Source organism: Eucyclogobius newberryi, unplaced genomic scaffold (genome assembly GCF_026437365.1).
Source record: "Eucyclogobius newberryi isolate DKJ021-1_F unplaced genomic scaffold, fEucNew1.0.hap1 SCAF_7, whole genome shotgun sequence".
NCBI classification, from domain to species: Eukaryota; Metazoa; Chordata; class Actinopteri; order Gobiiformes; family Gobiidae; genus Eucyclogobius; species Eucyclogobius newberryi.
Window position 1 is genome coordinate 10,732,274 of NW_027316389.1, and position 21,832 is coordinate 10,754,105.

General features: G+C 39.9%; 1 protein-coding gene across 3 annotated transcripts in view; it reads right to left on the reverse strand.

Moving 5' to 3' along the window:
• Nucleotides 1-187: 187 nt before the first annotated feature.
• The window catches only part of fgd4a (FYVE, RhoGEF and PH domain containing 4a), a 54,657-nt gene continuing 33,012 nt past the window's right edge, over nt 188-21,832 (reverse strand). For all 3 annotated transcript variants that reach the window (XM_072435634.1, XM_072435636.1, XM_072435635.1), the window contains exons 3-18: nt 14,805-14,957; nt 13,583-13,784; nt 10,588-10,939; nt 6,527-6,616; nt 6,296-6,441; nt 6,061-6,217; nt 4,985-5,123; nt 4,847-4,905; nt 4,623-4,769; nt 3,670-3,842; nt 2,980-3,010; nt 2,814-2,894; nt 2,129-2,254; nt 1,875-2,015; nt 1,406-1,549; nt 188-453 (exon numbers count right to left, since the gene is read on the reverse strand). In XM_072435634.1, coding sequence (XP_072291735.1) covers nt 193-453; nt 1,406-1,549; nt 1,875-2,015; nt 2,129-2,254; nt 2,814-2,894; nt 2,980-3,010; nt 3,670-3,842; nt 4,623-4,769; nt 4,847-4,905; nt 4,985-5,123; nt 6,061-6,217; nt 6,296-6,441; nt 6,527-6,616; nt 10,588-10,939; nt 13,583-13,784; nt 14,805-14,957 — 2,402 coding nt within the window. In that variant the 3' untranslated portion in view covers nt 188-192. The remainder of the gene's footprint in view (nt 454-1,405; nt 1,550-1,874; nt 2,016-2,128; nt 2,255-2,813; nt 2,895-2,979; nt 3,011-3,669; nt 3,843-4,622; nt 4,770-4,846; nt 4,906-4,984; nt 5,124-6,060; nt 6,218-6,295; nt 6,442-6,526; nt 6,617-10,587; nt 10,940-13,582; nt 13,785-14,804; nt 14,958-21,832) is intronic.

Here is a 21,832-nt window from a genome sequence, read left to right on the forward strand (position 1 = left end):
ATCAGTCTTATTTTCCAGGATTAAATTAAAGTTTTTTTACAACGATAACAGCCAGGTGTTCCTCTTCACTCTAGTGTTGATTGTACCAGACGTGTCCTCTACAAATCCAGCAGTGAGTGTGTCCCAGAGGACCCAGTTAGTAACACAGATAACAGCAGCTTATCCGTGATTAAGTTTGTAGTCAATCAGCTTTTAAGTGCTGTCTGTAGCCACCTCCTGCGTCGTGTTGTTATTGTCCGTAATGCTGCTGCCGTTTTGCTGTGGCCAACTCTCTCCCGTCACTGCCACTCGAATGACTTTGAGCCAGCGCTGCTTAATGTCCTCAGTGTCGGCAGCAAAGTTGTGGACAGAGATGGACTGCGTTAGGCGGAAGCTGGACGGAGTGTCGGAGGGTCTCGGGTTGTCCTCCACCACGTAACCCAGCAGAGGGATGGAGCACTGCGCCTTCACATCCTGCAGAAGAAGAGGGGTTAGATCAGGGCTGGGCAATTATTTTCCTCCGAGGGCCATATTCGAATCCAGGCAAGTAGCGGAGGGCCGGCCCGCGATCATTGGTGTGAAAAAAAAAAAAAATCCCAAAAATTAAATATCAATTAAAATATCACTTTTCTGTCAAATTTAGGCTATTGAATATATTATTTAATTCATTCAACGTCATATGTATTAAGGATACAAGTGCAGACAGATGCCTGAGGGCAAAAACGAAAAAAAATTATAATAATTTTACCGCCAAGCTTGTACATTACTTGGACAAGCTTGGCGGGCCGGATTGAAAGGCCCTGCAGGCCGGATGTAGCCCGCGGACCGTAGTTTGCCCACGCCTGGGTTAGATAATAGTGTGAAAATACATGAAAAGATCAGCAATGAAATACAAGGCCTTTTTTTAGTGTTCGTCCCTCAAAAGTATTCACAACAATTAGGGATGTCACGATATATCATTTTAGAGTTGCGATTATTGTGAGAAAATCGATTATTCACGATTATTGAGATATTTTAAATTTACATGTTACTGTTCGTCAAGTTTGCGGCCGGCTTTACAAAATTGCCTCTAAAAATGTTTAGGTTTTTACGATTGTATTGTACGACGGAATATAAGGGCCAACCAAGGGAAAAAAAATGCGCTGCACTACGAGAATAAAGTCATTAATGAATGAGAGAAAAAGACGTTAATTAATGAGAAAAAAGTCGAAGTCAGAAAAAAGTCGTAAATTAACAACAATAAACTCATTAAATAACAAGAAAAAAAGTCATTAATTAACAAGAAAAAAGTAATGAATTAATGACTTTATTCTCGTAGTGCCCCGCATTTAAATTTTTTTTTTGGTTGGCCCTTATACTCCGTCGTAGTATTGCAACCTGAATTATCACGATTATCAATTACCATAATAATCATATATGGCTTTACCTGTGGAGCTCCGTAGAGGTAGAGCACGAAACATTCCTTCTCGGGGATGACGCACCAGACTCTCTGCCAGGGTTTGTTAATCTTTTCACAATACTGGAGGAAACCACACATGATGCTGTTGCCTGAAAACTGACCGGCCTCAATCTACAAAGAAAGAGAGTTTAGACGTCACTCTTACAGGGTTCGAAAGTAACAACTGTAATTGCAAATATGTTATTGTAATTAAGTCGTAATTTTGGGGTAATTGTACGTTTTGAGTAGATGTTTAAGCCTGTGTATCATTTTATCAAGCTACATTTGAAACCATAGGAGTTACCGCTGTATCTGTTCCTTTCTGTCCTTACAAACACTACTAAAACTGCATTGCAACTAGTAACTAGCACTTTGAGTAGTATTTTTATGCATACTAAATGTGCAGTCCTCTTTCTATCACTGCTTGTACTTAAACAGTGCTGATTATGTGCATTACCTCCAGAATGCCCTTCTTCTTGCCTTCCTCTGACACAGTCACCCCCTTCAGGATTCGGTAGCAGTCGGGGCACACTTTGTTCATCTTGTTGCCATCATATTCAAGCTGCACTTTATTATCGGAGCATTTCCAGCACACCACCTGTAACAGAGACAAGAAAGTGGTTGTTTTTTGCTGTAATTGTGTGAGGTAAGTTCATACCTCTGCTCGACTGTATGCATTATGCACTGGGCAGTGACATTCAGATGACTTACGTGCCCACAGGCTCTGCAGTGGTGTCTGCGGCGGGTCAGGGCGTTGAACTGCTCTTTGCATTTCATACACATGGTCACATCGTTGTCCCGGACCCAGCGAGGGGCACGCTTCCCCAGTTCAGCTTTCTGCAAAACAAAGATAATACATGATGATATATGATATTATCACATCACAGTGCACTAGAATAGAGCTTGTGTTAGTGTCATTTTAAACTAAAAGGCTAAAGATACGTTTACATAATGTCAGGTTACACTGTTACAACCTGTTTTCTATTCCTTTCAGTGAGCAGTGATTGACAAACCTCTTGAATATAACCTATTGGACATATTTTATTGCTTATGCATGATAAAAAATCTGAATCTTCTTCCCCTTATGGACACAATGTCAATTTGATATCATTCTATTTCCTGTTTGCTATAAAAACTGTCCTTGTGTTGTAACTTATGAGCCTGTCCACATTGTCCTCATTTCCCTTGTGGATCAATTAAGTTAAGTCTAAACCCAATTTCCTTTCAAGAATTAAAATACACAATATACACAACAATATACATACATACATACATACATAATTTTCTTGATAAATGTCAAATGGCTCCCAGCAGGATCAGAACCACAGTTTGGGAACCACTGCACTATTCTAGCCGTCACATCAAAACAATGAAGAAAGCGGAAACATTGACTTACGGAAACTTCCTCCACTTCTTTTGAAGCGTTCTTAAACGTCTCGTTCTTCTGCTGGAAGATGTCCATGGTCTCTCGAAGAGCCTGTAAACCATAAAAGGATGTGTGACTGAGGCCATTCTTTAAAAACAAATACTGAATAAATATGATGAAAAGGGTAAGGATTTACCTTTATCCAGCTGGCCTTGTCCTGCTCTGAGCTGCAAGGAAAGAAAAACAAATCGTCTTTTGTTTCTGTAATCGCCAAGCTCTTTTTCATGAAGTTTGACGTTTTTTTCTAGAGAATAATTTTGGGGAATTAGTGTTTTAATTGTACACAAAGGGCTGAATGTGTTCCTTACATTCAGAAAAGACTGTGTGAATAAACTTGTGTTTGTTCATTATAAGATAAGATAATATAATATAAGATAAGATATTCCTTTATTGTCCACACATGGGGAAATTTCATTGTTGCAACGCAGGTAGATACAGAGGAAAAGGACAGATAACTTATAGGAAGTTTAAAAAAACACTCTTAATAGAAGAACTCTTATAGACAAAACCTCTCATTTCCTAATAAGGAATAGAGGGGAAAAATAAAGATAAAAATAAAAATAAATAAATAAAAATAAAAGTGAAAAAATAAAAATAAATACAAAATAAATAATAATAATTAAAAATAAAATAAAATAAATAAATAAAATTAATTAATTAATTTAAAAAACACAAAAAACAGCTAGCGTAAGACAAGATAATACTACCACTAATAATAATAATGGTAAAGTAAACATCATCAGCTGTATATGACACTATTGCATGTGAGTACGACAGTAATTGCACATGAATATGACAGTATTGGTCATGGTTAAGTCATTATTACCTGGCCTGTAGCTCTAGTGCCCGCTCTTTGCCCAACACTTGAAAAGTATGTGGGTATTCGTCGTTGCTGGTTTCTGTGACCTGCATGCCGTCGATGCCAATCCGTGTCCTCACCGTGTACTTAGGCCCTCCCAGGCTGAACTTAGGCACACAGTACAGCAGCATGTTGTTGAACTGCCAGACCAGAGAACATATATTTAGTCAATCCTCAAACATAGTGATGATTACCGTGCACTGATCACATCTATGACTGAACCGTGACTTAAACACAACAGAAACCAGACAAACCAGGACACAAATGCGGCATAAGAAGTAGTAACCTAGGTACGAATCAGGTCAAAACTAGTTGTTTATCAGAATTACCCCAAATTTGAGCAGAGCAAACACTCTAAATGAATCAACGAACCATGATCTCGGGGTGGCCCATGTATACATTGTCAAGATATATCAATAGCCTATCATTTTGTATAGTTATAAGATGATTTAAGGCGCTGTTCTGCCCCTTTCTCAGCTTTACCCCCCTCCACTCGCTCACATGGCACCGGCATCGTGTCTCAGGATGCTCTTCGCCCAAAACTAACCACCTCTAGTGCAGAGTTATAGTTCTACATTCGAATCAGAAGCTCAGTCTCAGAGATATTGTACGCCAACTTATGAAAACTTAAATCAGGGTCACCATTTTTGTCTGTATCACCCAGTCGAACATGCAGTGGAGAAGCAGCTCTAATGAAAGCTGCCCCACAGTTTGACAACTCGACATGAGGCTGCGTAAATGTGGCTAATGGGAAATATCGCGTGGAAGCCAATTAGCCCAATGCCCGACTTAATTTCATCATCCGCGCATGTGTGTGATAAAGACTCGCGTCCCCCCCCCCCGCTCGCGTCCTAACTGCTGGATCCTGCTGGGTCTGGCCTCCCTCTGTATTTCCCTATTGTCTTTTCCACCGCTCTCACCAGGAAGAGGTAGCGCTCCATGGCCGACGTGTTCCTGGCTGCCAGCTTCAGGATGTTGCCCTCTTTGATGAACTCGTTTGACGGGTTGACGATGTCCTCCTCGTCGCCGAGCATCTCGTAAATCTCCATCAGCTTCTTTAGATTTTCCTACGTGGACGGTTCACGTTTAGATTACGGCGTTGTATGTGAGGAAACCGTTCCTGCGTCCGAGTAAAGGCACTTACCGACTTGCGGATGGCACTGTTGGAATGAGTGGCGGCCGTGGCGATGATTTCGAGCGATTCTGAAAACATGGGTTGGGAGCGTGTTAGAATTGTATCGCGCCCAAACGTAAAGAAGTTTGATGTGTGTGTTGCGCTTACTCTCTGCGTCCCGCCGGTCAGGGTCGTCCGGGGGCAACTTCTTCAGGTAATCTTTGAGCAGCATCTCGTATCGAGGGATTCTCTGCACCGGCTCCAACATGTGATGCTGGAGGGTCAGGTTGCCACACGCTCCCTGACTCTGAACATATTCACACACATAATCAGAGGCGCGGCAGTTGAGATGTGAAGTCGCATTGAATAGGACACAAAATGTACTTCAAAATACATTTATAGACCCATTAGATGTATTGAATTGACGATATATACTGCTTTTTTTTCCCAGGCAATTGTAATCATTATTTTACATTCAGATCATTGTAAACTGCAATATTGATCTGAAACTGTTTACTGAGAGAAACCGATCCATTGACTTCCTGCTCAAAACTGCACAACTGCTAAGCTCCGCCTCTTCATACTGACATTCCCCATAACAAGAAGCAGATTTTCCTTTTGAGAAACTAGCAACGGGACATTTTAGAACCCAATATCAATGATCTGGAGTCTGAATTGTTTTAATAAATCACAACGAAATGCATAGATGTGGGCGGGGATAGGGGGTAGGTGAAAAAAATAATTTTCTGAGCAGGACAAAACAGAAATCGATCACATTATAACTCTGAGTAAACTGATGATGAAAAAACTTTTATATAAGCTCAATTTGACACAATATGTCCCCTTTAAGAAGTTTTGACTTGTAAAGATTGATTTACGTGATGCTAACTATAGACTATTTTACTCAATACATTACTTTTTTAAAGCCAAATTGTTTGCCAATTGGTTAAGAAGCTAAATAATCGTGTAAACAATTGAAAATATGTTGAAACCAGGGAAATATTCCATGTCAAATACGCAATTAAAGTCAGTTTGTGGAATTTAGACATTGAAAACGCAAATGCACCCACTCAAAACATGTGCAAAAAGAATCAGCCAGAAAGCTAAACACAAAAAATAAACTATGCATTAAAATAAAACCATGTTATATATCAAAGGTTTGGACACATATTCACTTTGACATTTTTACAGAAGTTCAGTGTGTATTTAGCTTAAAGTAAAACACATTTGATCCGCGCTCGTACCTGGATTTCCATAATAATAGCTTTGAACTGGGGCGAGCGGTCGATCCACTGTTTCAGCACGTCCATGGCCTTCTCAAAATTCTTCACATATTCGGCGTACATTTTGAGGAAGGGTGTGAGTTTCTGCAGGATGTCCCCGATGCGAGGCGTGGAGTCCCTGGTGCCAGGAACACGACGCACGTTTAAAACACGGTAATAAACGATCGTATTCATCGGCTGCAGTGACAATACCCACCATTCTCCCATTCTCTTCTCTAAATCTGGAAGCAGGAAATCGCTGTGGAAGCTGTGGATGGAAGCGATGTTGGAGAAGATGTTTTTGACCACGTCTACAGGAAACGTCCCTTTGCTCGCCTCCTCCGTGAGTCGGGCACAGAACACCTGCAGCGGACAGAGGAGTCGGTCACGTTCTGCAAAAGCTCACGCGACCAACTGTGTTCATTTCAATCTGAGCGGGCGTTCTGACCTTTTCCAGCAGGTGTAGCCGCGCCACGTACGCCTTCTCCGTTTGAAGGAGCTCGCTGGCAATTTTATACAACTTCTGCTCGTTGGTCTCCTGAAAAACACACGACGTACACTTCATGCATCTACTTGTTACCATACAAAACACATAAATCACAAACAGTCACATAAATATTGTAAATATGTTGATAAAGATAAGATAAGATAATCCTCCACACATGGGGAAATATCAGTGTTGCAACACAGGTAGATAAATAGACAAAACCTCTCATTTCCATATAAGGAATGGCGGGGAAAAAATAAATAAAGATTAAAAATAATAATAATAAATAAATGAATGAAATGAATGAAATGAATGAAATGAATGAAATTAATACAATAAATACAAACAAAATTAAGTAAAATAAAAATAAAATAAAAAACTGCTAGCGTAAGACAAGATAATACTACTACTACTACTAATAATAAATAAATATAGCCGCAAGCGGCAATGATCGGCCCTCGCCACGCCGCCGCCACACCGCCGCCACGCCGCAAGAGGAGGGGGCGCTAACGCGCCCCAATTGTCCTTTTATTACGCCTACTGCTGAATCTGTGACGCTGTCACATCTTCTCCCCTTTGTTTTACCATCAAAAAGCAATTTTATTTTGAATTCTTGGCAAAATGTGCGGCTTTGCCGCACAGACACCGTGACACTTTGAATAAAAATGTGGATACCTTTTGATGGTCCTGAAGATGAGTCTCACCAAATTTCAGGTTAATAGGGCTGACGCCCTGGGAGGGGTTTGTGAAAGTCTAAAGTGTAAACATGTTCAAGCAATTTCCCCATTGGAATAACATGGGAGGTTTCGGTCATCGTTACGGCAGCGCCATAACAATTATGACATGGATCATTGACTTTTTTGATGGGGATGCTAAAATTGAGTTGTGTGTCAAATTTAATCTAATTTCGCAACTAAACATTTAACTTCCATATAAAATCTGTAGGGGGCGCTGTGGCTCCAAATTAATTTATTTCACTTCAAGTAGGTTTAGGGCAAAGAGTTTAACAACTGATTCTAATTTGACGCAATTCGGACTTTATCTACGCAAACGGCAGAAATGTAAAATTTGGGAGATTTCTGAAATTCTAGCTACAGTTTGCGGCTTCGCCGCACAGAGACCGTGACAGGTATCAATGTAATTTGAATAAATTTTGATGTCCCACTCCTCAGTAGCATTTTTACCAAATTTCAGCTTTTTAGAGCCAACGCCCTGGGAGGAGTTCGTAAAAGTACGACGTTTGGAAAAACTCCCGAGTCATGCTTAGCCATTTTTGAACCAATATGGCCGACATTTGGTTGGGTGGACGGCGTTGCCGTAATAATATTTTTTACTTCTCTTGTCACCATCTACCTCTGCGCCAAATTTCATGATTCTACAATCAGATTTTTCTTGGGTCATTTCCTATCTCTCAATGTATTTTTGGTACATTTGGTGGCGCTGACACGCCAATTTTTTTATTTTAGAAAAGGGAAATAGCCAGAATGTAGAGAGGCACGATTTTTAGAGGTGTGCAAATTTTTGTGACTTTTCGTCAATGTTCACTGGGTGAAAAATAGGGGGGTTGGTCCCGAGAAGAAAGAAAGACAGAAGAAAGAATAATATTCCGATGCGAAAACAATGTTTCCCATTTTTCAAATATCATAAACTATACATTTTCGGAAAGGGTACTTTTGTTAATTTTGAGTGGGCTCCGCCCACTTTGTGTTTGTTGTGAGCCTGCTTATAATGAGAATGCATGTTTTACAAGGTGTAGTTTTAAACAATAAAAACACCTGTAATTGAAGAACCGCACAATATTCCAGAGACAAGAAGCGGGTGGAGGACCTCCCACCAGAAAAGTTACATAGTGCATCTTTAAAAATGCTCTCTCTTGACCAACATTAAAATATTGCTCTTTTAGCACTCTCTCTTCCTCTTAAACACCAGACAAACAAAGGACTGACGAGCATATGATTCCCTTTTTTTCAACAGCGGTAAAAACAAATGGTTCAGAATTTAACATAAAACTGTAAAATTATCATAACTTCCTTTCTTTTTTTAAATAAACCTAGCGTGTTTGAGTGTTGTTGGTTCAGTGGTGGGTTCCTTTATATAATATATATATGTGGTACTTCTTGTATTTACGTTGTCATGGTCTAAAAGCTGACACAGAAGAGCATCCATGAACTCAGCTGCTCCAGTCTGAGCCACGTGTGTCAGCAGGAAATACCTCCTGAATGACAGACACACTAAGGACACACACAGAGACACTAAGGACACACACAGAGACACTAAGGACACACACAGAGACACTAAGGACACACACACAGAGACACACAGAGACACTAAGGACACACACAGAGACACTAAGGACACACACAGAGACACTAAGGACACACACAGAGACACTAAGGACACACACAGACACACTAAGGAATCACACACAGAGGCACTAAGGACACACACAGAGACACTAAGACTCACACAGAGACACTAAGGACACACACAGAGACACTAAGACTCACACAGAGACACTAAGGACACACACAGAGACACTAGGACTCACACAGAGACACTAAGGACACACACACAGACACTAAGGACACACACAGAGACACACAGAGACACTAAGGACACACACAGACACACTAAGGACACACACAGAGACACTAAGGACACACACACAGACACTAAGGACACACACAGAGACACACAGAGACACTAAGGACACACACAGACACACTAAGGACACACACAGAGACACTAAGGACACACACAGACACACTAAGGACACACACAGAGACACTAAGGACACACACAGAGAGACTAAGGACACACACAGAGACACAGCTGAGGACAGTGGAGTCAACACACTGATACAAACAGATTCATGAAGTGAGAAACTGATAAATGCAGGTTTTATGACACTCAGTAAATTCACATGTCTTTTAGGACACTTTTAGGACACTTTTAGGACACTTTTAGGACACTGACTGGTTAAAGTAGTTCTTGTTTCCATCTCAAACCCAACTGAAAAAAAGGTGTCTCGCTAATAAATGATCTAATAGAAGAGAATCCCCAACGCTTCTGGATCTGAGCTATAACACATTAGATGCACAACAAAAGGAAAACTTTGTCATATGATCAAACTAATATTTCATGAAACAAAATGCAAAACAAGGAAATGGAATTGCTTTGAAATAAGGTTCCTTAGTACTATTTATAGACGTTAATAAGCACTTGGGCCATATTGCTTGGGTAAACAGTGTTTGTTAGTCAGTACTCTACTGTATGTTAGCTTTTAACATCAATTCAATCAGATGTTGTTATGACATATATTATATTTAAGAGTTCTGGTTCAGATTTTGCGGTCTAGTCCAGTTCATGATATACTTCAAGCAATACTGCTTCATTTTTTTATTTACTTCAGTGAAACAATAGATTTATTTTTTATATCATTGTGAGTTGTTTGTGAGTATTGGATATAAATAATAAACTTGTGGTCCAGTTTTTGTAGTCCGGCCCCCAGCCAATGGCCCCATGGAAACTATAATTGAATAGCCCTGACTTAGACAATTACTGGCATTTACAGATGGCTTATAATACCTAATAAATAATGAGCCACTATCCAAAAACACATGTGTTATAAGACCATGTACAATTTGTTTGTAAGAGCCTTATAAGCTGCTTTTCAAACCCAATGATAAATACCTTATACATGCTTATTAACAAATAACAAGTGCTTAGTAATGCATTAGTTACAGTTTACTATGAACCAAACTAATTCACTTTTCTGACACCTACAGGAAACTGCTCTCTGATGAAGGGTAAACACTAAACAGTCTACGTCACATTCACCCACAAAGAGCATAAAGTAAGTAAGAACTTTTCGCTCATTCTATAAACTTGTCCTTTATTACCTTCAGACGCGAGCGCTCGGTTATAACTGAGCTATAACGTGCAGACAATAAGACGGCACGACACTAACCAAGGCTGAGTTTGGCACGAGAACAATGCAGGAAGACGTGACGCGTACATACCTTAGGCTGCGTGCCCACTTCGTCAAGCTTAGGCTCACTTTTGTCTCCATTGTCTGTCGCATCGGTCCCTTTCAAGCGCTCCTCCGCCTGCTCCTCGCTGCCCATCTCCCCATTCACCATCCCCTTTCTCTCAGTCCTCGCCGCCTTGCAATCGTCGTCCGTGCTGCCGTCTTTCACTTCGTCCCCGTGAGCTACGACCCCATTGGCTGCCGGTTTGGGGGCATCCTGCAGCTTTCTGTCCCCCTCCGATGGCTTAGTCCGGTCACCGTCCGGGCTGGTGGCTTTCTGCGGTGCTCCGCGGAGGGCAGGGCTGCCGTTGGCCGACTTGAGCTTAGCCTTGCTCTCGGCGATGCTGCAGTGGAAAGGAGGAAGTAGTTTGTTTAGAAAAATGAAAGCTTGTAAAATAGGAAGGAAGGCGTTCGAGCAGTTGTTTGCTCGGGTCTGGTCGCGCACGGAGGAGATGTAATCAGAGCGTGTTGGCATGTGAGCGTAAGAGTTAAAAATAAAACTTGCTGCTGCGATGATGGGAACCAATGAGGAGGGGGAAAGGTAGAAGATGGTCCCTTGAGAGGCGTAGTGTCCTAGTTTAATGTACAGTGTGAGCAAGATGGGTTGTAATCTGTGACGTGATGGCTTGAATTGACAGGATGGAAATGTAGTGCAAAGGAATTTATATAAAAGAAGTAGGATTGATTAGAGTCAAAAAGACCATAGCTAAACTGAATTATTCTTAAGTTTAGCATTTTGTTACTTCAAAACAAGACTAGTAAAGACTCAGTAAATACTAATTCAAATATATAGAGTTTATGGTCACTGACAGGTTGTACCAAACGTCCAGAGAAATCTATTCGCAATGACAATATATATAAGTAAACAAAAGGTTAATACATTTATCACACTAAACTGAATGAGCTCTAGGTTTAGTTTGCAAAATCCACTGTGTTTAACATTAACTGAAAATGTTCCACAATCCAAAGCTCTATAGTCATTATAACTTATACTATATTATAACTAACATAAATAAATAAATAAATATCCAATACATAGGAGGAACAAATCTGTATGTTTACAAATAAAAGGTATGAGTAAGTACTTTTCAAAAGGTGTCTCATATCTCAAAAATGAAACAATGTCTTATTCCGTCATTGAAGTTGCATTCAAACAGGTTTTGGTGCTGCCCAGTCGGAACGGGAAGTGTGTATTTATAGAGGAACAGGAGGCAGCTGAAATCTGATGAGTCATTTTGATATTAATCTTACCTTTGCCAAAAAAAAAAAACCCAGCTGCTGCGACCCTCACTCGTAAATGTGTTTGCGAGAGTGTAAAAATAGTTGCCAGGCTTGACCACAATGACGTGTCGCTTTAAGAGCCCAGCTCCTTGTGAGGCAGATTAGTATTAGGCTAATGCTGTTTTCAGACACCACAAAAGCTTTCTCTTCCGTCTGCCCCCGACAACCTCAAGCAGAACTGTGTGCATATGTCTGAGGAACTATGGAGCAGCCACACTGTGTGACTACTGAAGTCATCAATGAAACCACTATTAGTGTTAGACATATATTCAATTCAATTCATTTTTAGTTTCTTTCAAACATTGGGGTATCAGGTGTCAGTTTGTGAATCTTGATGTGTGCTCTATTTCATCTTCTTGACATATGCACTGAATGGTATAGTATAGAGTGAAATCCAGAGTTTGGTGTAACTAAGTTAGTAATACTTAATAATAATACTAATTATAGTTACTATAATTAAATTACCTTTTGAAGAAACTAAATGTATTGCATTACTGGAAGAATACTTGTAAATTACAGTTACCAAACAAAATACTTAGTAACTTGTGTCACCAACAGCCTAAAGCAGGAGCAGGTTGAATGTGCTAAAAACAAAACTGTTCTAAAGTCAAGTCACACCTCAAAGACAGAGAGTTCTGTTAACCATGTCTACTGTTGGGGTTGTGCCATTTTAGACCATTTAAACCACTTATTTGTTCTTTTAATTCAGTTTAAATGCAATTAATAAAATATAAAAGCACATATTTGATTATATATAATATTATATACAATATTACAAATAAAGTAATCTCAAAGTAATGTAACTAAGTTACCTTCTTGAGGCAGTAACTAATTGATGTAACTAATTACATTATTTAAAAGTAACTAGTAATACATAACAGATTATAAATATAAGTATATTTTTGTTATATCAGTCCCTATCAAATAAAGAATACATACATAATTTAGTATTGTGGTAACAATAGCACAGAACAAATGAATTACTCAATACACACTACTGTTCCTAATCTAAATCAAACCCATGACCTTCAGAGGCAAGACAAGTTTGCCACCCACAGAAAACAGGAAAAATAATTAAAAAAACTAAAATATTATGTTTCCACATTTCACAAAAAAAACAATGCATTTCATCTTCCCTTCTTTGCATCTAATTATGTTTCACCCAAACTGTCAGTTACAATATCGAACAGTTATAGCAAAGACATTGTAAAGCTTCTTTCCCTGTTGAGTATTTGAGTATATATATTTTTGAGCAATGCTAAAAATTAGTCCATCTTATAAAAGCCAATTTCCTTGTGCATTCCTTTAATGATCTTAGTCCCAACTATGCACACCACGTTATAATTATAGCAATCAAAGCTTTCATGGGAAATAAAGCTTTCATATCATACTCAAATGTTATAATAACGCAGCATCAAAGACTCTACCTCCAGAATATTACCTCACCTCGTTCCAAAGTGAAATATAAAATCAATGACCGACTCTTCCTTCAAATTGTACTAAACAGGATGTACCAAAGGAGCTTCCCTATTTGACATGTTCACTTTTTTCTTCTTCTAAACAAACAGGAAGCTGAAGAAATAATGTATAGGCTCAATCATGTCCAAGCGAATGTTTTTCACACTGCATTTCGACTCCTTCATGTGTCGTCTTGTTCTGTTTTAGACACCGTTTTCCCATGATTGTTGAGTCGAGGCCGTGCTCACCTGCCGTCCTCGAAGCGGCTGATGAGGTCCAACACTTTGGAGTGCTTCTCTTTGACGCGCTCCTTGGTAACGGCTCCTCTCCCTCCTCCTCTGTCCTCCATGTTGGATCTCTGCGTTTGAAAGGCCTTAGTTTTCTGGATCTGAGCGAGTGGACAGGGCGGGGCGGTCACCGGGCTCTGCAGGTGAGGAGGCTTTGGAGGCACTGTGTGAAACAAGAATAAAGTTATGGGTTATAAAGTGTTGTGTGCTCAGAAATGAGAGAAGTGTCAGAAAGTGCTGTTGTGTATTGTACCTGAAGGGGGCAGTGTAGACCAAGTGCACTTCTGACTATGCTTTCAGCTTCACTTTCATGTTTCAGTCTTTTTCTCAGAATTCAAGCATCAGAATCAGAAATGCTTTTATTTTTTCCTCAAACGGAAATTATTTTTGTTACAGCAGACCAGCAGAAAAGAATTACAGAAAAATAAAAAGCTAAAATTAAAAAAAACTAAATAATGTAAATCTGTCTTTTAACAACTAAACCCAATAACAAATAATATATTTACATTTAAATGCATAAAAACATTCCAAAAATATGGCACCCACGCAATATTTACATATCTGCATGTTCATCGGACAAAACCCTGAAAGGAATGTTTAAGCATGTAATGACACGACCCAAAAAGGACTATGTACCATGCTTATTTACCATTATAAAGTTTAAGGGTATATTATATTATTTTGAAAGCTGATTTGCCAAACACATTCACTCAAATGTGTTTCTGCTGAAAAAGTGCAAATATCACTGCTATGTAAACTTAACCTTTGACTTTAGAAAATAGAAAAGCAAAAGGACGCAGAAAGGACAAAGTCAGGTTCCTGTGAATGAAGAACTGAAATAGACGACATTGATTTTCCCTTCACAGTGATAAACAGGTCCATTGTGTTCAGTGTGGTTAATAATTGTTTCATTAGGAGAAGTACAAAGTACATGTCAAAATCAGTACGATCTACTACAGAGCGTTGGTGAAGGCTCAGTCCTGTTTTGGAGAGGGTTGCCTTGGCACTAAAGCTTGTGCAGAGGTGAATCCTGACACACTGTCATGCTGAGAGTCAATACTTTGTCCCTGACTTCACTGTGAATCATCTGCTGCAGTGACAAACTTCATTCTTCCTTGTGTGACATGTTTGTTTACTTCAGGTTTGACACAATGGGCTGTATAATGTTTATATAATACTGTACCTTTGGGTTTGGAGTCGAGACGAGGCCTGCTGCCTGATCCTCTTCCATTGGGGCCTTTCCTGTTCTTTTGGTTGCCCGCACTGGTGAGTCGACTCAGACAGTCATGAACACTGGGGGAGCTGCTGTTCTCGGGCGAAGGGCTGCAGCCTAACGCTGGGAACACAGAGAGGAAATCATTAATATTACATACAAGGCTACTCACCAGCCAGAGAGTGAAGGGTGTGCGATAATCATACAGAAGTACACAGTAAACAGATTAACAAACCCACAGTAAACAGATTAACAAACCCTCCAGCTCAGCTGCCGTTAGAACTCATTTCCACATCCAAGTGTAATGAGTTTGCATTATTCTTTAATGACAAAGTTCAGGGCATTAAAAATGCTATAAATCCTACAATGCAAAAAATTACCCTAAAACCACCTAGACACTTAGAGCTAACTCACTTTGCACCAGTAACTGACAAAACTGTCCATGAGATCATCACCAGTCTGAGTTCATCTACATGCTGCCTTGATGTGTTACCCACCAGATTTCTAAAGTCTGTGCTGAACAGTTTGTTAGCACAATTCACTCACATAGTTAACATGTCGCTTCAATCTGGAACATTCCCAATGTCTTTGAAAACTGCGGTCATAAAGCCTCTCCTAAAGAAGAGCAGTCTTGATGCCGCAGTACTGAGTCATTACCGGCCCATCTCTAATCTGCCATTTTGGGGCAAAGTCCTTGAAAAGGTTGTTTACCAACAGCTCACAGATTTCCTATTAATAAACAACTCATTTGATGTTTTTTCAGTCAGGTTTTAGACCTCATCACAGCACTGAGACTGCTCTTGTCAAGGTGACAAATGACATACGCCTGAACACTGACACGGGCAAAGCCTCAGTCTTAATTCTGTTAGATCTGAGTGCTGCTTTTGACACTGTCGATCATGGGATCCTCTTACAGAGACTAGAGGACTGGGTGGGCATCACTGGCACTGCCCTAAACTGGCTAAGGTCCTATCTGGAAGACAGGAAGTACTTTGTTGAAATTGGTAGCTGTGTCTCAGACCACATGACCCTGACCTGTGGAGTGCCCCAAGGGTCAGTCCTGGGTCTCCTTCTGTTCAACCTCTACATGCTGCCGTTAGGTCAGTTGATACGCAGTGAAAATGTGTCCTATCACAATTATGCAGACACCACTCAGATCTATGTTTCACTGTCGGCAGGTGACTATGGACCAGTAGATTCACTCTGTCACTGCATCCAACAGATCAGTTTGTGGATGCAAAACAACTTTCTCCAGCTGAACTCAGACAAGACTGAAATAATCGTTTTTGGCCCACAGAAACAAAGAGAAAGTGTTAGCGGTCACCTCCAGAGTCTCGCTCTAAAACTTACAAACCAAATTAGAAATTAGAAAAACATTGCCAAAATCAAAAATATAGTGTCAAAACCAGATTTAGAGAGACTTATCCATGCGTTTGTTTCCAGTAGATTAGACTACTGTAACGGCCGCTCACTGGCCTCTCCAAACGAGCTGTAAAACAGCTGCAGTGCTTCCAGAACGCTGCTGCTCGGGTCCTGACTAGAACCAGGAAGTATGAGCACATTAGTCCTGTTCTCAGGTCTCTGCACTGGCTCCTGTGGCTCAGAGAATAGACTTTAAAGCAGCTCTGCTTGTGTACAAGTCTCTCCATGGCCTAGCACCAAAGTACATCTTGGATATGTTAGTGTCATATGAACCATCTCGGACTCTGAGGACCTCAGGGACCGGCCTCCTGCTGGTGCCAGAGTCAGGACAAAACATGGGGAATCTGCGTTTCAGTTTTATGCAGCTAAAATCTGGAACAGTCTTCCTGAAGATGTGAGACAGGCTTCTACTCTGACAATGTTCAAATCTAAGCTAAAAACAGTTTTGTTTAGCTGCGCATATGACTGAAACAGTTTTTTCTTTGCACTCTTCTCTTTTGTTTGTGATTTTATTAGTTTAGACAATCAGTTGGATTGATAATTTTTAATTTATTTAATTTTATTGTATTTCTGTTTCGTAATTTCTTTGTGATTTGAATGCATTTTTCCTGCTGTGAAGCACTTTGAATTGCCTTGTGTATGAAATGTGCTCTACAAATAAACTTGCCTTGCCTTGCCTTGCCTAATCTTGGTAGCTAAAACTGAACTTGATTCCCACCACTAAACATTTCCATTATAATTGACATGCTTACATTTTGATTAGCCAATGGGAGATGTAAAGCGCCATATAAAGATGACCAATGACCATTTAATTCATTTCGATTTAGCCTTCAAAGAACTAACTGCAAATGCAAATCCACAATTATTTTTTACTACTGTCCAAAATGCCCTGCTAAACTGCTTAATCTATAGCGATAGACCTCACCAGAATTCTATATATTCGTGGGAGTCAGACAGTTTGGTTAATTATCTCACTAATGATCCAAGTGTTGAGAGCCTCCAGAGGCTTTATTTCACAGTTGGACACAGATGGTACGGCCCTGTGCAGTAGACAGTGGGGTAGATAAATGCAGTGATGGTGTTTACAGTAGCCCACATACATCAGCCTTTGACCCTACATACGAACAGCAGCAGCCTATAAAGAAAATGCCCGTATAAGGATGCAACCCAGCAACAGCCTCATGTACACTGTCCACGTATGTGGTCACTTTAATGAAACTAGGTTTAGTTAACCGGGAAGAGCTGGTGCTGCTAAGCCAAAGTAGCCAAGGCCAATATTTTAACAACATGAAGGGAATAAATATGATAAACTAGTCATTCGCAATTATAAAAGACACGGCAAAAAATGCATATGAATAAATCTTAACCACAAACATAAAACAGCCAATTCAATTTTCACAGCACAAAGCCATGATGTTGCAGATGTATGTATGTATGTATGTATGTATGTATGTATGTATGTATGTATGTATGTATGTATGTATGTATGTGATGTATGTATGTATGTATGTATGTATGTATGAATGAGTTGTATGTATGTGATGTATGTATGTGATGTATGTATGTGATGTATGTATGTATGTATGTATGTATGTATGAGATGTATGTATGTATGAGTTGTATGTATGTGATGTATGTATGAGATGTATGTATGAGATGTATGTATGAGATGTATGTATGTATGTATGTATGTATGTATGAGATGTATGTATGTATGAGTTGTATGTATGTGATGTATGTATGAGATGTATGTATGTGATGTGATGTGATGTGATGTATGTATGTATGTGATGTATGTGATGTATGTATGTATGAGATGTATGTATGTATGTGATGTATGTATGAGATGTATGTATGTGATGTATGTATGAGATGTATGTATGTGATGTGATGTGATGTGATGTGATGTATGTATGTATGTGATGTATGTGATGTATGTATGTATGAGATGTATGTATGTATGTGATGTATGTATGTATGAGTTGTATGTATGTGATGTATGTATGTGATGTATGTATGTGATGTATGTATGTATGAGATGTATGTATGTATGTGATGTATGTATGTATGAGTTGTATGTATGTGATGTATGTATGTGATGTATGTATGTGATGTATGTATGTGATGTATGTATGTATGGATGGATGGATGAATAAATGGATGGGAACCTCTCAGGAGACAGCTATACCAGTGTTTCCACAGTTAAGTGTTGCAGATGGCACTATATCCAACATTAGTCAACAATCAAATAATCATATTTTCTGAATGATTTGGATGACATATGCATTTATATATAAGGTTCCTTAAACAGCGTGCAGTGTATTAACGCTCGAGGACACAAGCAGTTCACTGGTGCTGGTCCATCTGCACAGAACTCCTAGACTCTAGGAGTACAATGATGCTCTAGGACCTAGAGCATCATTGTAGTCACTTTCAGTCTCTGGACGCTGGACTTTTTATAATTCACCCACAGATGTGCAGTGTCAGTGAGGACTTCCCCAAGATGTTTAAAAGTACTTAAATAAATAAAAGAGGTAAACGAGATAGAAATATCTGGTGGAATCTCCCAAACTAAAGTATAAAATGATATTTCTGCCCTTTTTTGGTTAATTTTACAGTTCATTCACATTTGAGCACATTGCTGATGCATAGGTAAAATATTGTCTGAAAAATAAAAGCTGTAATTTTTGTCAATATCTTCTATATGATGTTATTATACTTGACAATTTAGACTTCATCCAGATAAACTTGAAGTGCAATAAACTCCAATGCACTTACTACAGCATCGCCATGACAACGCACAATTATAGACATCTTTCTGCTAAAGTGAAAACATGTAGAGTGCGTGCCCTGTGCCAGTCCATTATGTTTAAATCGGTTTCTGACTGGGTTCCAAATTGCTTGTTTGGGGTACAACTCTTTCCCCCCAAAGTGATCTTTATCTTACCAAACGCTGGACGAAAACCAGAGAAAAATACCACAGAATCCTAAGATCACGACTCTATTTTTACTGCAGCGGGCGTAATTAGAGACAACATTGTGTGACTGACCGACTGGTAGGGCTCCCACGCTGCGTTTGGGTGCGTACACTTGCTAAACATGGAATCCCAAATTACCAATCAATTAAATGTGCAGCCTCAGGAATTCTCCTAGATTATGTGCTTGGGTACGCTGTGGGGCCACATTAGGAGACGGTAGTGGAGCGTGTTTAGGGCTAAAACAGGCAGTGTACGGCCCAGACTGAAGCACTGCATTGTGGAAACTCAGGGTCTATAGCAACAGCCTGGATTTACTGAAAGGTCTTTTAAACTGTCAGTGTCACAACATAGAATCAGACTTAACATTCAAAACAATGTATGCATAGTATCCATATTCCGTATTATAACTTTGTCCGCGCATCACAGAGTTACATTTGTCGTTAGGAAGAAGAAATGTTGCTCATTGTCGCTTTCAACAGTAGTTAAAGGTGATGTATTGTACCTTTCTGCCGGTGGGTGTCACCTGCTCGTCTCCATGGAGATGTTATTTGCTTTTCCGAGGAATGTTCTCTGGTTTCTTTAAACTTTAAACATTAAACTTGTTCACCTCCATGGAGACAAGCAGGTTACAGGTCAGATCTGTGGAAGTCTACGCTCAGTAATTTCCTTTTTCAATTACACACTAATTTATTACATGCAAGAAAGACGAACGATACGGTAAGTTAAAGGTAAGATAAGATAAGATAAGATAAGATAATCCTTTATTGTCCCACATGGGGAAATTCCATTGATGCAACGCAGGCAGATACAGAGATAGACACAGAAGAAAAGAACAAATAACTTATAGGAAGTTTGAAAAACACTCCCAGTAGAAGATCTCTTATAAAAATCTTAGGATGTCCGCCGGGATAACGTGACGATCTCCGGGTAAGACGACTGTTCTCCGCAGTTTCATGAGTTCCTCCTTTGTGTAAACGCGGTACGGCGCCGGCCGGGGGGGGGGGGGCGGGGGGGGCTCGGAGCCAGGGCACATCGCGATGACACGAAAACACTCAATCCAGCCGAACAAAGTCAAAACAAGTTGAATTAAAGCGATTCCAGTGCGTGTCCCGATCATTCATGAAGTTCCTCTTTTATATAAACGTGTACCGGCGGCATACTGTACGTCAGGACGGCCGGAGGGCGCGGGGGGCCGGGGGCTAGCTCAGAGCTAGCGCACATCACGACAAAAACACTCAATAATCCAGCCGAACAAAGTCAAAAACAAGTTAAATCAAAGCGATTCCAGCACGTGTTGTTCCCTATTGTACAAGTAAAGTAGATTTTTTTTTACAAAATACAAAAGATAAAGCACAATAAGTGTGAAAAAAGTGTGAGAAAAGAGCGGAGCGTTTACACCGGGCTGCCAGCTGGACCGGCGCCTTTGTGACGATGTCACACTTAATGCCATACTGTGGAACATTCCTAAACATCCTAAAACATAAACACAAAGGTGGAAGACCCCATCACCACCACCAACAACAACAAAGTTATAATGTGCAATTTTAACTGTCTAATACACTGTCTAATACTACTTAATACTACGCAGTTGAATTTTTTGATCGACTAAAGACATGTTCTGTGCTTTAAATGACTAAAAAGCTCTCTATTACGGTAAGTATCTCAACAATTTAACCATGTATCTGTAACCAAAGTGCACAGACAAAAAATGAGACTACAGGAGATCCCGCATTCACACACAAATATTTAAACAGAAAACTATTCATGTAAACTGTGTATTTATCTGTGAGAAAGTCAGATTAAACTCACAAATCATTCTCAAATCTCCAAATTAACTGCTTTTGTAAATATAAATCCATTTAAAATCCCCCGCAACATAAAAGTGTGGATACCAATCGTTGTTATATGTACTATATTTTGAAATGTGAACACACAGCTTGCCAATAACAGTTTCAGCCATCTTTGCACTTCAAAATCTGGTGAAGAATTACAAGGTCTTTTCACACTGAAATCAAACCAGTTCAGATCCTCTGTATCTCAGATCTCTGGCAGTCCCTATGGCTTTGTTGTTACAGAAAACTCCACTGCCTCTCACAGGAACAGTCTCTTGCATGTGCTCATTAAAAGAGCTTTGGAAAAGTGACACAGCGCGCCTTATTGACTCAATTAGCCAGAGCCAGGCGTCGCCGCAGCAGCGCTTTGGTCTGCCTCCTCCATGTGTGCAGCGCTCACATCTGAGGCCCGTTTAAACCAGAAACACCGGGGCCCAGAGCACAGCCTAGAGCCTTTGAGTGCTCATGTAGGATGTGGTGCGTATAGTGAACTGAAAGCGTGACACGTCGACAGAGCAGGAAGTTCAGTGTCAAAATGACCCTTCCTCCAAAGACGTACAGTAAAAGTATGACGTGTTACCATGGTAGCAGCATTTCTTATTGCCCACAGTTCCTCGTCTTGAGCCTCTTCCACCTGCGGTTACTTCAGCCAGCGTTTACTTTTGTTATTGATTGAAACTGAGTTCATTTTGGTTATGTGTACAAAGCGGTCTATTCATTATCCATTAGTAACTCATTATGAGGAAATAACTTTATGTACTTTGTA